General features: G+C 43.5%; 1 protein-coding gene across 5 annotated transcripts in view; it reads right to left on the reverse strand.

The window, feature by feature from the left end:
• The window catches only part of FGF13 (fibroblast growth factor 13), a 239,877-nt gene that overhangs the window by 100,268 nt on the left and 121,093 nt on the right, over nt 1–18,516 (reverse strand). For 3 of the 5 annotated variants that reach the window (XM_032123717.1, XM_032123719.1, XM_032123721.1), the window contains exon 2: nt 9,313–9,480. The exons of the other annotated variants lie outside the window; for them this stretch is intronic. In XM_032123717.1, the coding sequence (XP_031979608.1) occupies nt 9,313–9,480 (168 nt within the window). The remainder of the gene's footprint in view (nt 1–9,312; nt 9,481–18,516) is intronic. 5 annotated transcript variants of the gene reach the window in all.

Genomic DNA, 18,516 nt, shown 5'->3' on the forward strand with positions numbered 1-18,516 from the left:
ACCAGATAGAATAGAATAGTAAGAACTGAGACAGCTGCACCAGTAACCTTTCCAGAAGGGACTGCTGTGTAATGTGGGAATGTCAAGCATGACAGACAGCTGGTAACCAAAGACTTCTTGTGCAGGAAGTTGTGTATATTCTTAATTTTTTCCTTCCTAAATCAACATGCAAGAATTATTTAGCACGCCTGAAAAATGTGGCAGACAGCTTCAGATCAGGAACGTCCCAGATGCCTGGAAAGGATTTCTCCTTGTTTCCTTGTTTTCTTTAGAGGAGTTCAACACTGTGTCACTGGAGAGGAAGCACAGCCATGTGCTGGATACGCTCTGCAGTTCAGAACCTTCGCAGGTTTATGAGCTCTGTAATCTTTAGGGTTTAACGTAAATCTTGGTAATCTGTCTTTCAGAGAAAAAAGATAAACCTGTCTGTGTCTGTTTTCAAACACATGGCAGAATGAATGAAACACATGCAGGAACAATACCCAGCAAACCCCTGTTAATTCTTCCTGAACACCACTGCTTGGCAGCACACCTTTCTGTCCTGGAGGAAAGGGCTGGCTTAAGAGAAGATGTGCAAATATTTTGCACTGTCCTACAAAAGCTGGAGCTTTTTAAGCATATAAGCAAAATCAAAGAACTTGAACACAGCAGGAAAATTATGTAGATAGGTACCAGTGGGCAAAAAACCAGAATATGAAACAGTCTGAGCACTGACTTTTCCCCAAACACTGAGATACTACTGAAAAAGAATTCAATAACTTTACGTAAGTGTTCCATGAAAAGTCTGGCCTTTTGCAGTCTTGGTGCTCACTGAGGTCTGGGTAAAGCTTCTTCAGTTTCTGTAGCTTTCAGGTCAGAACATTTGAAAGAGAACAAGGAGTAGAGACAAATGTACTACCACCAAAAGTTAACTGCTTATGCAATCACAAAATAACATTAATGCACATTACTGCCCAGTGTGCTCACCACATACTTGAAGTAAAATGCACTGTTGTGAAAATTCTTCAGCTTTGTTCAGGAAGCAACCCTAGCCCTGACAGAGCAGGATCCAGAACGAGGAGAGTGAGAGAAAAACACGCCTTGAGGGAGCACAGGGAGAGCAGATTGAGTTCCAAGCTATACTGAGCTCCTCTTCTTTTCCAGATAACCCAGGACAGGAGGAGCCTGCCAAACTCTCTGATGAACTTTGCTGTTTCATTTTTGCGCACTCAGAGGCATCAGCTGCTGAAGGCCAAGACTGCTGCTGGGATGAAGAGCAGAAAGCCCCGAGTCAGGTGTGGGCTGAGCTAACCCTGGAACTGGAAACCATAGACAATTATCTATGTGAGCTAATTATCCCTGAGGTGAGCAATTCCACTGCACAGGCTGGGGATCTCTGCAATGTGCTCTGCTGCTCCATGCAGCCTTGCCTTGGTGCTTTTGTGCCCGATTACCTTGGGCAAAGGAACAACTCTCCAGTGACAGCTGGGAAGTTTAACTCCTCCTCATTTACAGACCTGTCCTAAGCTATAACATCATGAAAGATTTGTCATGATCTCAACCCAAAGCCACTCAGTATTTAATTACCACTGATAAAGGTTTGTGAAGTAATTATGATGCACTGTGTAGCTGAGTAAGGTACAAAGAAAAACCTTCATTATTAATAAAGAACTATGTCTCCTTATTTAAAACGAGGACAGATTGAAGAACAAAGTCGGATGCTTTCTCAGGAGAGTCATGGGATGGAAAAGCAGCAAGACAAAGGCCTTCCTCCATACAAGGAACACACTTTGAAGATCTCAGAGTCCTTTAAAGATGAGATGAGAAAAGATCAGGGTGACTCATTTGGTCTAAATGTCCTACTTCAGCTATGCTAAGTGCCAGATACTGTCTCCATACTGAATATTTACTTTGGGATTAGAACAAAATAGCAAAAGGCACAGATAAAAGATTCCTCTCAGAGCACACAGGTAAGGTAAGAGATAGCATTTCTTTTTGGGTTGCCATGACCTGTTCAGGGGTAAGGCCAGGTCCAGTTTGAGAATCAAAAATCATTACCTTGAAATAAAAGTTCCACAACTGCTCCTAATGTCATTACTTACTTAAAATTTTCTGATGCTACTGAGTACAAATTTGGCTAACAATTGCACAGCTCACATTTACAGCTGCACCTTTGAATTTTACCACCATGAAAACCCAGTTCAACAAACCACTTTATTATCAGCTAGCTTTGTTATTGATATTTTATCTTCGTTTCCTCCAGCCACGTTGCTCTAGATCTCAGTCTGACAGACTAAGGTCTGCAGGCTGTTTCCTGGACTGAGATGTTATGTGCATACACAGCGAGAAGGCTCTTCCAGCTGTACTCCTTATTTCAGGTCACACTCAGCTGACCACAAGAGCCAGAGACATTTGAAAAAGTGTATTTTTCAGGTAGGTAGGAACAACCTGGTAGGTGTATTAGTTAAAAAGCATTAGCAGAACAACACAACAGGATGCAGGAATCACGCCTGTGTGTAAGACACTGATCTCCAAGCCTCTCAGGAGCTAAATAAAGCTCTAAGGAAAGCTCTTGCACTGTGTCCTGTCAGGGGGCAGGTACATGTGAATTCATGAACTAGAGAGGTTTGTAAGCCATTTGAAATACTACATTCAGTGACTTTCCTTCAAAGCCTCAAATTCCTTCCTCAATAATCATTCCCCTGTAATCACTGTAGTACCTCATGATAGACTCATTACAGCAACAATTGGATTCTTCCTGCTCAAGAGTATAACAGAGAACCTTATTCTTTAAAACATACCCAGCCACCTTAGAAAGAGGTGTTTTTTATATGGCAGCACACAGCGGGATGTGCAAGCACCACGCATAGAGTCAAGTACCTGGTGAAAAGTGAAGAAGGTGCAGAAAACAGCAGCAGTAACAGTTTGGGGAAAGCTGAAGTAGGAGCCCATAACCTGTTGCTATTCATGCATCACCTGCCAACACTGGCTGCTCCTGTCCGCCTGCCCTGGCCACCCCCCTGCTCCTGCCACGGCTGGCACTGCATTCACCAGGGCTGAGCCTCTCCCCAGCTCACATGCTGAGCAAAGCAGGTGTTTGTGGTGAGCAAAGAGGGTGTTTGCGGTGGAGTCCGCTGAACTACAGATCAACACACCAGCACATGGTGAGAGCTGTGAGGAAGGGAGGGCTGGAGGCACCTGGCAGCTCATCTGGCACAGGCTGATGCAGAGCCACTGCTGAAGAGAAAGATAAAAAAAAATCAGATTCTGTGTTTAAGAACATGGAAAAATGTTGAATTCCCAACTCTGCTGTATCTCTGCATGGACAGAAGCATCATCTCCCCAGACCCTTCCAAAGATAATAGTTAAGTACCTAGTGCTCAGGTGATTGAGTAGGCAGTGTTATTGCTACTCTTTCTGATGAGATGTCCAAGTAGTTTTGAGAATCACATCCTTCACTTTCCTCTTTATAATGGGAAACACTAAATTTCTCTACTGCTCGGGACTGCTATGATGACTTACATGTTCAATCATGGATCATTGTGGCCATAAGGACCACATTAACTGCTGAGGGAGTAAGAAAAGAAGAAATCAAACTAAACTCTGTGAGGGGGTTCTGATCTCATTTGCAGACAAGTAAATATTGAGTAAATCTTGGATTTTGGTGGAATTACTCTGGATTTGCACTGTCTGAGCCTGAACCTGAGCCAGGCCCAGACTGTGTTCAGGTAAGCTCATTAAATACATCCCAACCCCTCTGACTCTGCTGGGAGCACTCACACGTTTAATCGCGTGCTTAAAGGCTTTGGAGGCTCAGGGCAAGAGGGTTCAGCCACACACAGGACTGAGCTATCTGCTCTGTGTACTGAGCTTCTGAAGCAAGAATGCAGTTGTCACCACTGCCTCCCAGTGCCCTGAAACAGAAGGTTATCAGTTAATCACTCAAGCCAAAGACCATTTCTCTTTGGGGGAAAAAGCCATTATACTAGTGGCAGCTTCAGACCTTTGACTTTTGGTCTCTGTCCCTCTCTTTAGATCATCCTTCACTGCAGATATGGTCCCACAGCTGCAGCATCTCCATATGTACCCAGACAGGCAGGATTTAAGAGTTTACTTTCATTTAGTACTGGACAAGGCTTAGGCATTGCTCAGCTGCTTCTTACCAGTGCTAGAACTTGGGAACAAGGCAAGGTGAAAGCTTCACATTCCCCACAGGAAGGCCTGAGAGGTGCAGGAAAAAGCAGAATCGAGAACAGGGTTTTGCTGAGGGAAAGGGCAATGAGGAAGGCACAGAGGGCTGCAGGGCCCAGCATCAGTCAATAGCAGGCTGCCTGCTTTCCCTGGGATGAACAGCTCCAGGACACACAGCTCAGCTGCAGCAGGAAAGGGTTAAAGGCTCCTACTGGCAAGAGCAAATGGGATACCAAGTCTTCGCTTTTCACCTCTGCTGAAATGAGAAGACATGAGGAAAAACATGAAGCCCATGAAATGTGATTGGTTTAGTATCAAAGGGCCATAACCTGGATAAAGTTTCAATAGGGTCATGTGAGGGAGTAGGGCCCCCATCCAGGGAACCAGGGGGTTCCTCCCCAGCAGCTGCGGCTCCAGATTAAACCTGAGGCTGAAGGAAGCACAGCACAGATGCTGAACCGCCTCACTGGTGTCCCACTGCCAAGTGTGCCTGCTCTGAATGTCTTGGACACAGGCAGTTGTGCCTATTTCATGTGGCTCATCTTCATTATTCCTCACTGGAACACAAAGTCATTTTTAGTTCTGAACAATATGTAAAGTTTAAAAACCTCTCACAATTCTCTGATTTCAAACACAGTTCTCCTCCCCCTTCTTCTTTCCTTTTCTCCTCTAAAATGCAGAAATACACATGCATTAATATAATTAAACGAGCGAGCAGGGCTAACAGGACTGATTTAGTCTAAAAGAAAAGGATATAATTAGAGTGCCAAGTAACAGCACTATCAGTGGTGACACGATGCTTGGAGCACCAAAGGGACATTCTGTATTACAACATAAAGGCTCCAAATTTCTGTTGGTGGCAAAAGTGCCAGTGCACATGGCGTAGGTAGAAGAGGCAGCCTCCCACACACAGTGCTTGAACATCCTACCTCTGCCTCACCCCCAGGACTGGCTCTGCCACGCATTCCACTGCTAGGGATGAAGATAACAAGCCACTGTCAAGGGCAAGCACAAAGCTGCTTGTTTCACATTAGCATCCTCAACATTTTCTCTCTAATCAGATTTCCTGTTGGTTGAGGAAAGCTGCCTTTCCTCATTACCAGCTGCTATCCCAGATTTCCCTCTCCCCATCCCCAATACGTACTTTGCCATGCTTGTCTGCTTTTCTGTGTGAAAAGGTTATGTATGCCTGGAGGGAGACTAAATGTTACCAAAAAAAAAAAAAAAAAGGCAAAAAAAAAATCCACATGGAAAGAGAACTGTGGGCAAGTGTCCAAGACTCTCGATTGTGTGACTGTGACTAACCAATAGGTGTTTTTTAAAAACATTTCTCTCATTTTATTCCCTCCCCTGGATGTAATAATACAACTCAAATTAGTTTTCCAGGAGCTGACTTTTTTTTATGTAACCATGTTTTATACAGATAGCAGCAGCAGCTTATGTTTAAACTATTTAAGAGAACAAATAGCTGCAAAATGTACTTCAGATGGCCCTTCTCCTGCTAGCAGTGTATTCCTGGCTTGAGGGAAGCTACAACAGCACTCTGTATTTTGCTGCTGCTTGGATGCAATTGTAAACAATGCCCAATGCCCACAGGACCCAGCATCCAGGTAAGGATGTCAGCTCTGCTTGTTTTATTGCATTTGAGAGATCCACGACGTTGTAAACTATAGAACGACTTTGACAAAACAAAGCTGGAATGATGCAGAATAAAGCAGCAGTTCAGCTTTTAACACAGTCCCAAGTTTCCCAGAGCATTAGGGAGGGCACATCCCATCAGAAGTGCAGTCCAGACTGGCAGCATCACGCTGCTGGCACGGGGCTCCAGTGGAAATTTCCACATTTGGGGAAGATCGCATTGGTGTCATTTCCTATTGCTCTCCTTCCTTCCACTCCTACCACTAGCTGCAGTTACTGGCCCAAGGACCTTCTGTGTGTCCTCCAGGCTGAGATCAAAGGAACTGGCCCTGGACCTGTTTTCCTGAGGTGCACTTGAGGCATATGCGTGCTGTGAATAAAGATGATGTTGCAAGCAGGCAAGTAGGTGTGGGGAAAAGAACAAGAAACCAAGGCAGATTAAATTAGGAAACATGGATCTAATTTTCTCATTCCCACTTTTGCTTTTAGAAATAGGCCAAAGGCACAAGAAATGAAATGGGCCCAAGATACGAGAAATGATGGACCACCAGGCTCAGATACCAGCATGTGGTGGTATTTAAGTCTTTCAGCAAATAGCAGAACAATCCCCAAATACCTCTACAAAAAGCCTGGAAAATCTTTTACCTGGTGTCTTCCTACATGCCTAGAGAGTCCAAATCCTGAAGTGATAAACGAGGCTCCCTGAGCACTAACCCTGTATGAAAGTGGTTAAAAGGTGCAGAGAGATCTATCATCTAAACAGAAGAGTTGCAAAGTTAGAAACACGCAGATTAAAAAGCTGCGGTTTTGTACTCTCTGCAGAGTCTTTCAAGTCTGCAATTTTCCATAAAACTTCCATTATGACATTTCACTTCGAGAACTTTGCTAACAGCTTCCTAGTTATCATACTTCCCCCAGTACCTTCAAAAATGTGTAATTTATATCATAGTAACAAGCTTAAACATTTCTTTTCCTTTATCCTAACAGCGCAATGGAGCTGTTAACTGCTGGGCTCACACTGGAAGGTGTTCTGCTAGGATTTGTTTCAGCCACTCCATTAAGCCCGATGGACTGCTGCAGGGTTTGCATAGAAAGCACAGCTCAGATCACATCACAATCAAAATTTTTCAAGCTTCATGCCAACAAACCACTGAGGATGACACACATCAGTCCTTCAGTGGCTCTAATACCACTGGCAAGCAGTTCACAGATTTTGAAGGTAAATGTAGCCCAGGCTATTTGAGCTACAACAGAGGCCAAAAGGATCCCTGATCAGATATTTTCCCTCCCATGCTAGAGACAACATCTATGCGAGGAACACGCATAGAAATCACACACCAACAAAAATTGATACCCCTCTAAATTCCCATCCACTCAGGTGGTCACAGGACAAGCCAACACGGCCATGGCTTCTTGTGCCTGCCTAGTAATGCAACATTCCTGGAGGAGAGGAGGAGGGATGAACAAGGGAAGAGACATTCATCCCTGTGCACGGCAATAAAAGATGACAAGCTTTCCTCCCAGAACCAAACATTTGCACTGAGAATGAATAACAATGCCATATGCCATGGAGGAAGGAGTAACACAGCTGCTGTTGGAGACACTGTGCACATTTATGGAGAACCTAAGAGCAACTCTTGGCTTCCAGGCAGCAACACGGCGGCACTGACGCTCCCCAGGTCTTCCCCCAGAGCCTGCACTGTGCCAGCCTTTCCCGGCAGATCCCAAATTCCCCAGCACTGAACCAAACCATGTCCCCTGGAGACTCAGCTCTGGAGAGAAACGGCCCAGCATTGCTCTGCTCTCCTCGTTCCTCTTGGACAGGCCACTGGGGTGTAAATTGTTGATTTATTCACTGAAATGACCAGACCCAGCTAAGAGCTAGTCTCCAGCAGGAATCCAGTTCCCAGGGTAGGTTCCACTGAAATAACCATGAGCTTCTGCTGGAGTTACACATGAGCACACCAAGAATTGGCAATACAGCATGTCAGTCAGGGATGCCAGGTGTAGGGCCCACCTTTTTATTCCTCATGGCTATGGAATCTTCCTGATCACCAAAGAGCACGTGTTGAGCACCTGTAGAAGCTCAGCTGCCATCACCTTCCTAGAGGAGCTTGAGATGAACAGTTCTGGGTTCAAAATTTACTCATGAACAACACAAACCCTGACAGATGACAGGAAATCCATGACATCTGCTAATCCAGAAGAATGCTATGGGATTCACCTTTCCTTCATGTTTATTGAGTTATGAAATCACAGCTTCAATCAAGTCTGCCCCAGAACCGAGAAGACAATTGGACTTTTTTCAAACCCTGATTTTAACATTCAGTTGCATCATCAGTGAAACAAGAAACCTCTCCCCAGGCCTTAGACCAGAATGTGTATCAGAGTTAATATTTCTGGTGAGATGATAAATGCTATTTTAATAAAATACTTCTATTTTAAAAGGCACAAATCTCCCAGAGGTGGTACAAAGAACATTCATGCAAAATTTGGGGAATGTAACAAGAGAAAGCAATTGACTGAAATATTTTGGGCTAACACTGACAGCTCAGCAACTGATGCCCATCATTACAGAGAGAATAATGCAAGTGATTTGTTATAAGAACTCCAACCTACTCACTCTGCCATTCCTGCAGACTCGACTGTGGCAAAATCCAGCCCTGAATATTTCATCTTAAAACACTTCTACCAGCAGTAGCATTATTTGTCTCGGCAGATACTGGAGCTTATGCAAAAAGTAGAAGGCTTACCATGTGAATATGAAGCAGTAATGCAAAACACATATGGAACAGTAAGACAAAGTATTAAAAATGTAATTTAAAGTATCTTAATCTTATGTACACTAGATGAACGAGATGTACCTCATTGGCAATTTCATATTAGTAAATACAGCATGAGAAGAGACCATACCTTTGCTTTATCTGAAAAGGAAAACAATCTACTTATTTTTTTTTTCTGCTCTGCATGCATTTCATTTCCCAAAATGCAACCAGGCGTGCATTACATACAAACTTCATCCTGCTCCACCCAAGTACAGCTGCCATGAGCATTCTCTAGCGCTATGCAGAAGCCTTATGGAGTGCAAGGTGTTGGGGACAAGCCGAATCTGAGTCTAAGTGCCAGATTTTCAGCAGAGTGCAGCTTCAGAAATGTTACTGCGAAGAACTGGCTGGGAATTGATGCTGTTCAAGTAGCAAGCAGCTTTTGGCAGCCAAAGAAACGGGCAGTGTGTAATGATGAGAGCTGAAACAAACAAACTTTATTTAAGAAAAAGCAGCGTCATTTCTCCTCTAGAATGATCCCGCACGTGGCTTAGATTACAGTGTCCTGTGAGAGCTGCATCAGACACTGACAGGCAAGCAAAGGGACACGAGTGCATCACGCTCCTGCGTCAGCTGCACTGCACTGACACAGGCTGGGAAACACACAGCACACTCCGGGGACATACATGGAAAAAAATAAATAGAAACAAACAGAACATGGATCCATAGTGTCACAAACCTTCCGGCTCTGTGTTCTCTTTGAGGTGCACTTGCTTCAGTGGGCAGCAGAAGATTTCGTGACACTTAGCACGAAAAGGGGACTCTTTTTTCTTTAATTCCGCAGATTGGATCGAATCTTGCCGTAACATAATGTACTCCTGTGTGCCAGGGGGAGCGTCATCCATAACTGTGGTCACCACATAACAAAATGAACTCAAGTTAGAGCTTGAGGAAAGCAATCCAGAGAATCAAATCAACTACATAATGTCAGGGTGGGGGAAAGACAGGAGGGGAAGAAAGGTTCATAGGAAGGAAAATAAACTTTAAAGTGTAAAGTATCTTAGTCATGGTGGTAGAAGGGTGGGAAAAAACATTTCTTTTATAAACAATGCTTCTCATAAACCTCAACACTTCATACCATTTCATGCAGCTTTAATAAACAGTAGAATAACACCCCGCTCCAAAAAGCGCCGAAGTTCCTTCCTGTATTTGCTTTATTCTCCTCTAGCACCTCTATCTATTCTGCATGCAGATTAAGAAAAACGCAAACCAAACATGCTTTTACGGCCTAGCCATAGGCAATCTCTGCATTAACATCAGTGAGCAATCACTCCACATCTGCAGGTAGTGCCACACCAGTGTATCTGCTCCCCAAGGACAAGGGACATGCCTTTATTGGGATATGTAATTACAGCCCGTTCCTCAGAGCAAGGATGATAATCCAGTGACATTTGACCTGATCATTTTCAATGGATGAGCAGATGTACAAAGAGAAAGCACATTAATCCTTCTGATGGTTTTCTTGTAGAACAGCAAGTATTTTTTAAAGTTTATCTTATAAATCAATACTGCCAAAAATACCATAAATGATATGCAGTCTGAAATGTTTCTGAATGGGGTCAGACTATTAAATGGCAAAAAGATAAAATATACAGCATCAAGAAAGCTCCAGCTTGAAGGATTACATTACCAGAAAGAATTGAAACACTTCTCCACTACCTAAAAAAATGAAGCCTTAATAACAGAGATAGTGAAATTCAGCTCACAGCTTTAGGCAAAGATCATCTCACATGAACAAAAATTAACTGCTTTTTCACAAGACAGCCTCTAACCACCAATTGTTATTTACAATGCAACACAGAGATATAAAACCATACCCAAAACCAAACTTAGATTCCCCAACCCTGTGTAAAAAAAAAACAAAATAAAAAATTAAAAAAAAAATCAAGAATTAAGAAAGTAAAATTTCAGTAATGAGGAAAGTAGCTACTGATAGGCTAGTCTAAAACATGCACTAGCATGCACTAAGTAAGTTTATTTGGTTCTCAAACTGTTGGCCATTAATTCTAACAATTTAACTGCTTCCTAAATATCTGCCAACACATGGACATCTTAAAAACCTGTCAGATTTAAGCACAGATCCCCTCAAACAAATATTATCCTATTGCATTCTCATACACTGGATTTTTTTCTCTAGTAAGCATCGTATCTGGGTGATAAATTCAACCTGACAGTTTTTCTGTTCACAGTGGGCAGTCACCTTCTTTCAAGACCTCACTAATCCAGCAGAGAAACTTTGCACCTTGGCTTTTGTTGCTTCAATAAACTACACCCAGCACCAGTAATACACACTAATAATCTATATAAAGTGTTATTAAAAGGGATGCATAATCTACTAGGAAAGCACAGGTGGACCCACACCTTCAGTAAGTGAAGAACATCCTGAAGTCAACAAAAGCACAAAAGGACAGCAGGTGAAGATCAGTCTTGGTTCTGAGGGCCACTGTAGTCCTGACACCTGGAGCAAACCCCAAGAACCACAGCACTAGGACAGCCTTAATGCAAGAATGATGCATGGATAACTTAATTGGTGTCAGTGTTCTGAAGGAACAGCTAAACCTTTTCTTGCCATGATGAATGGCCTCAAGTCAGGCTGAGAATTTGTTACAAAACAAGGAACACCCACTGACCCTACAGCGTCCTTTTCCCTGCTACCATGACAGCCAGGCACCACTGGAATCACAGCTGCAGGACCTCCAGCATGGGCCCCAAGAACTAATCCCCAGGCGAGTTTCAACTACCCGGAATCTAATGTAAAAAGCTTTAAAAACCTGCTGGCAGCCATCTCTGATGACTAAAGATAATCAGTGCACGACCATGAAAGGATCATTATTAAACAACTGTGAAGAAGCACTTTGGAAAAGGGAGAAATATCACCAGGCATCTGCTTTGACTTTGCCAATGGGATAAAACCCACACTTACGAAAGAATCACATGTACAGAAGGAAACCATAAATTTTAGGGAATTAACAGAAATCCAAAGCAGTGTTTACATCCTGTGCTATGTGGAGCAGAGGACATTGTTTGTGCTCTACTGTTTCCTCCATTGCAGGCTCCACCTGCAGTACCTGGGATGTGCTTACACTCCTCTGTGCAATGCACACATCCACGAGCCTGGGATCAGCTCATTTGGGCACTAGTCATGAGCCAGCAACCAAGCTCAAAATGGGAGCAGAAGACCCATGAGAAGCCTGGCAGAGGCTCAGCTTCACTCCAACACGTGGATGTTGTCCTCAAGAGCAGAGAGAAGAAATCTTCACTGGGGCACATCTACATTTCCTTGGCACCTTCCTGAAGGCAGATGTGTGACCATTGTGCCAGCCTCCAATATTCAGCTGTATCTCTGCTGTTGTATTTCAGCAGCAATTTTTTTTTTTTCCTTTCATCCCAATGTTCTCCCCATGCTCATGGGTAGAACACTTCAGTGCTCTACATTCCCATCTTTCCGTGAAAAAAACAGGGATAAGACTACCTATGTCATGGACACAGATCATTAATACACTGCTAAAGAACTTGTATATTTTCAGATGGAAGTGATAAATAAATACTACAATGTTTAAAAAAAATGAATCTTTTTTTCTTGCCCTCACCATCCCCTCACAATTTGATGGAGACCAAACCCACAGGAACTGTGTATACATGAGAGGACTTTGCTTAGCAGTAAATATAAAATAACTGCAGTAACTATTATGTTTCCTTCATCAAAACATTCAGCTTGCTAAATATCACCCTGTAGCACATTCTTTAGCTCAAATAAAATAATAATAATTACATTAATAAAAACTTGATGTCAACAAGCCAGTAGGAAAAAATTTCCTCTTCCTATAAGCTTTACTGAGAGAAAGTGATCTTTAGGATGGCTGCCAGCACCAGGATGTTTTTCAAGATAAATTCAAACATGTTTACTTTATATAAACACACCAGCTAAACAGTCCGCTGGTTTGTGTCCTTCTTTTATGTCCAACTGCATTTCAGTCCCATCTAGAATTGCCAGAAACCATAACATCAACCCTGTCCATAGGCCTTGGCTCGGGTTCCCACTGAATAATCTTTGATGTAATTCAGAGTTTAATAAAGCTGTAAGGAAATATCTTTCCCCCCGGTTTTACATAGAGAGGCTTCAGCTCTGCTAGCTAAAGGCTGTAGCAACCACAGGGTAAATAAAATCCAGGCAAAACAAATCCTCCTGTTCCTGTTGGACTATTGTTCTTGTATGTATGACACAATTTGACACAAAAAAATTATACTCCCATGGATCCGTTCACTCCTTGAATGAACTTTTCAGGTCATTACCTGAAACACGAATTTTCTTCCGTTCCCCAACTTTTCATAGGCTGCTTAGTTTTACATGCTGTGGGCCCCAGCATGCTTACACTTGCAGTAGATTCGTTTTGCTGGCATTTTGGAAGGACTGAAGTCGTGTCTCTACACACGAGGTCTTCCAGCCACAGAGAGCATTAGAGCCTCTTAAATCCTGCACCCACAATGTGAAGAAAATCCCTTCTCTTTTGCACAGGGGAGGGAGCTGCAAAAAATCTACTCCCCCAAAATGACTTCTTGGAATAATGAGCAGCAGCCGATGCCTCCCCACTGTCACCCCCCCACTGTCACCTCCCTGGCGGTGCCAGGACATGGAACAGCGATGCTCACTGAGCACCTCCTTCATCCTCTGTCTCACCACCCACATAAAGGACATAAAGGTCACAAATGAGGTTACTCAGGCCCTGGGGCTGTTTGGAGTTATGTAGGAAATTTTTTTTCCCCCCTTTTACGGGAAAACATTAGGCTATCAAGCTCCTTACCGGAACAAGTCTAAAAAAAACCCTCTCTAAAATAACTTGCTTCAAGTGACTGCCTGTAGGACAGGGAAGGGTAGGAAAGTGGGGTATTTTGCTGTAATAACATTTTCCTAGTTGAGACAGCTGATGAAAATCTCTCAGGTACACGTGCAGTAAAAATTCCCTTTGCTTCTTTTCATTGCTGCTTTGTTTTCCCCCTAATTTTTCCCAGCTGAAGGTTTGATTTTTTTGTTAGCCACCTGAACAACATAATACCCAGAGCACAACAGTACTTAAAAGCTAATTGGAAAAAAAAAATCTATTCTGGGGCTGTAAAACACTCAAAACCTCTTAATGACAACACAGTCTATCCAAACCATTTCACTATTAAGCTTTGCCAAAATCTTGATGAAGTATTCTTACCAAACAGCCCTGGCACTTCTACACTACCCAGAAATCTTATTTTCAGCTTGCAGCTGTGTGCTCCCAACTTTGAAGTCTGGTTGACTCTGACTTGCAGTTTTCACAATGAAGACAGATATTACAGGAAGCACAAGCAGCCAATTCTCTAATTTTTATTCACAGCAAGCCATTTCTGGAGTTCCTCATTTTGCATCACTCCTTCCTCCTCAATATGCCACCAAAACCAGGCACCACACCAGCTTATTTCAAACTGGAAGAAACAAAACAGCAAAAATACCTTGTGAAAGACACAACTTTCTTTAGATGATTTTTCAAAATTAAAAGCAGGCTCAAAATGAACTCTCATTACATCCGGAAGCTGCTGCTGGACGGGGTCCGTGACGGATGAGAGGCTGCCAGGGACAGCCCAACTCCTTCACTCTTACAGGGAAGCAGTGCCTGGTCTTTTGTTCTCAAACCAATTCTATAAATTTCCTCTATGGCAACTATTTCCTGCACTTATTTTTCAACTGATATTAAAAGGACAGTTCTACAGCATGCACGAATAGAGCATAATTTTGAGATGGGCAGTAACAGTCTCTAAGAACTCAGAGACTCAGGGAAGCAAACCCCTTGCCCAATAGAGGGCTTTTAGTACTTGAACTAATGAGTTCTCAGACTGCTGATCTAAATTAGATTGCAGTTGGTTATTAGAACTTGAGGCTTTTGGGATTCAACAGTATATGGCCTAAGAAGGCTTTTCTATGTCTGGTGGGAAAGAGAGGGCAACCTCCTATTTATGGCATAAGTATCACAGGAGTATTTAAAATTCACCACTGATGTCTAAGGACTACTTCTTGTGGTAAAGCCAAGGTCCCAGCTCCTGCTGTGATTGCTGTGTAAGGCAGAGAGTCACAAAACTTCTACAGGCAGCTGCAGCCTGAACCTCAACACCCACCCTCCCCTGGGAAGGCTTCCCATCCCACATGGAATACCGTGTGTGTTTGTTACCCCAGCAGCAGCCACAGGAGCCCAAACCTCATCCAAATAGCCCCACACAAATCAAAGCCTGCAGCACAAGCACCCCTAAAGATTCCTGCCAACTCCTGGAAGGAGTTGGGGGGGCCTCATTCCTTGAGCAGTAAAGAGAAATCTCCCCTTCAAAAGTCTGCGTGAGGAGCTGAATGTCACAGTCCTAATCCCAGGGCTTGGGCAAGCCCACGCAAAACAGGAGGTTCAACGTGGCCCATCCAGTGCCACCCTCACCACCAATGAAGCAGAACAAACTCCACTGAGAGCTGCTGCAGCTCATGCACAGGTCCATTTCCCCTCTCCAAGACAGAGCTCCTCCCTGCTTTAGATGGATCGCTCTCAATTGTTGCACAGTCCCTGCTGATACACTTGATGAAATCCTTATTAGAGAACCAGAAATGAACTGAGCCAAAATTACATAGAGTTAAAACCTACTTTAGGCAAAACATTTCTTGCTGAATTAATCCTTAAGGTTTGCACAGCTCCACCTTCATTCCCACATCAAAGAATTTCTCTCATGATTTTAGACAGTGATTTATTTTCTGATTTGAAAGTATTGAAACTATTTACATTGTGAAATATTTTTATATTTTAAATAAGTGACTGTCTTGTGATCAAAATTGAAATCTGACAGATCTTTCAACCATGTTTCCTGCAAGATATGGAGAAATTTCTAAACTTTTTGATCTGCTGAAAAATTCTGAAATATGTTCTCTTTGGATCAACCACACAGAATAATTTTTTTCAGATCTTCCAAAAATATTTGCACAGGACACTCCCCCTTGACCTAAAAGAGTAATTGGATTAACTGCTAGCAGTAATAGGCTGTTATCCTCTGAAAAGACTAGCCCAGATAAGGCTGCTTTTAGATCCTTGTGGATAATAAAGACAAAGACATATGACATCAAAAATGTGTTGATAAATACTGCTAAGAATGCATCTCCTCTTTCCCCTGTGGAAATGGCACCAACATTTCTGCACAGAGCCTTATCTCCCAGCTATTCCAGGCACCCATCTACCACCAGCCAGCCTTGGATTAACTGATCTGGGCACTACTCAGCGATGCAGCTGTAACCATGACCTTCCTGTGCCCACATGCCATGATGGCAACTGAAGGCCCAAGATGTAAACTGGACCCATTTCTTAGGGACATCTGCTGCCTTGGCTTGAGTTACTGATGTGAAGAGAAAGCTTCCTACACTGGCACAGCCTCAGACTGATGGATATTTACTGAGGATTTACGGATTGTTCACGTAGGCAAAGTTGCAACAAGAAGTCCAAGGGCAAACAAGGGAGACTCGGGTGCCTTGGGAGGGCTGGTTAAAGGATCAGGAGCACAAGGAGTGTTCTGCTCCATCCCTGCAGCTGCAGGGAAGAGTAAGGGAAGAAACAGGAAAAGGCAGCACATCAATACCTTGTCCCGAGCCTGGTGTCACCAGCAGAATGTTGTTTCAGTGCAGGTTTAGGTTGATATTAGGAAACACTACTTCACCAAAAGGGCTACCAGGCATTGAAATTGGCTGCCCAGTGATGCAGGGGAATCACAACCCCTGGAGGGATTGAATAGATGTGTAGTTGTGGCACCTGGGGACATGGTCTAGTGGCGAACATGGCAGTGCTGGGGAAATGGTTGGGCTCCATAATCTTTGAGTCTCCTCCTACCTCAACAATTCTGTGATTCTGAGAGAGAATTCCCCTTGGTTTGGGAGAACTGCAGTTTCCAGGTGCTGCCAGGCAGTGCTGTCAGCCTCCTGCATCTGAGCTGTGACAAACAGATCCACACTCCTGCTCATCAGGGGCTAAGGAACAGCCACCATTTACTCTCCATTGGGCAGACCCACCACCTCTCCCTTCCCAGCCATCAGGATCTGTGGTTTTGCTATGCCAGACGTGCCCACTCTTATTTAAACTCCGCAGCTCAGCTCACCGCTTTGCTGTGCTTGCCCCTGAATGAATGAATATTTCTTCTCTGCCTGTTCCGAGTGGTTTCCTGCTTTTCCCATCTGCTAAAATAAATGCAAGCTGGCTGCTTTCCAAACAGGTGGGTTGGTGCATGCAGCACAGCAGACAAGACAATAATTTACAGGGTACTATTCATTTCTCTGGAGTGTGCGTGTGAGAAGCAACAGGGAGCAGGGAGCAGCAGAGCTGGGAGCACACCCGTGTGGAACTGGGGATGCTGCATGGCAGCAGGGGCTGACTCAAGGGAGGACACTGAAACAGCAGGACCTGCTTGGCCAGCTTCAGGAGATAAACCATCCAAATTCCACAGCCACCAAGGATTTGGCTCTTAGGATCAAGCTGTGGCTGCCACATCAGCTGCTGGATCATGCATTTCTCTTTCTGCTCCAACAACACAAGACAGAAGCATCATGGAACACAAGAGGAGATGGACAGCAACTCCAGATGAGAATATGAGCTTGCTCAAACCCCTCACTCACCCCTGTCTACCACAAAACCCATTCTGACCAGCTCCTGGGAAATTTAAAAGTTGTTGCGACAATTTGTCACAACACTGAACTACGTTCTCCATTGACAAAGTTTGGGAGAAAAAGCAAGGAATGTTGCTGTTTGTAAGAGAATATCCTTAAGTGTGGTGAAAATCAGGCATGCGAAGGAGAAGGTGTCAACAGAACTGCTACAAAGATCCAGGATGAGTGGGAAGCTACCAGTTTTTGAGAGCTTCGGAGAGCTATAGTTTGCTACTTATGAAATATCAGAATACTCTTGTGTATCATAACTTTAATGAGAATTTAATTATTAATGTAGCCCTATTTGGAGCTAGGAGAATAGTTTCAAATGATAAGGGAAGTAGAGAGAAGTGGGAATGCCTGTAGCTTTTTTCTTCCTGTTTATGGAGCATATATTGTCAACAGCTGGGCTACAAAGAGAGACAAGCCTCCCTAGTGTTGGGGGGGAGAAAAAAAAGCAAAACAACAAACCCACAAAGAACGAGCAAAAAAAATCAGGATCCTCTAGGAAGAGCAAAACAAGGAATAGTAGCTTGAAAACAGCAACAAAATCATCAAATAATAGACTGCATCCCTCCTGAAAATTTGAAAGGATCAGCCATGCCTCTTGGGAGGAGGAGATGAACATCAGGCTGCAAGTCTGTTTCAGAGATTGTCACTGCTACAGCTCTTGGGCATTTCTCTTGGAAGAAGCAGACAAGAACAGAAGCACCATTCATAGAAGGACAGGTGACACCTCCCAATTATTTGCCCCATTTACTGAAGATTAACAAAATGAAGGATGCAAGAAATTGAGTGTTTTAAAATTCAAACTCATTACAGAAAGAGCTGATCGGAGAAATGGCCTCAGAGGAAATTTTTCAAAGCAAAGCACAGAAAACTCATCAGCAGAAGCCAGAAGCCTCGGTGTACCATGGAGAGGTGCACAAAGTGTTCTCACAACCATGGGAAGCAGCAGAACCCTGCACACTGCTCTGCTTCAGCACCCCCACCCAAGGGGGCAAAGAGCTCTGACCAGAGCTATGCACATAGAAGCTGAACAGCAGAAAAGTCCTTTCTGAAAAGAAATATATCATTTAACCTGAAATTAATACTACTCTTCATTTTAAGGTTGGAAATTATTTTTAACAGGTTAAAGATTAGGCTTATGCAGATAGGGTCCCTGTACACAAAACATTTCAATTTTAAAACAGTCACATG

This window comes from Corvus moneduloides, chromosome 14 (assembly GCF_009650955.1).
Source record: "Corvus moneduloides isolate bCorMon1 chromosome 14, bCorMon1.pri, whole genome shotgun sequence".
NCBI lineage: Eukaryota > Metazoa > Chordata > Aves > Passeriformes > Corvidae > Corvus > Corvus moneduloides.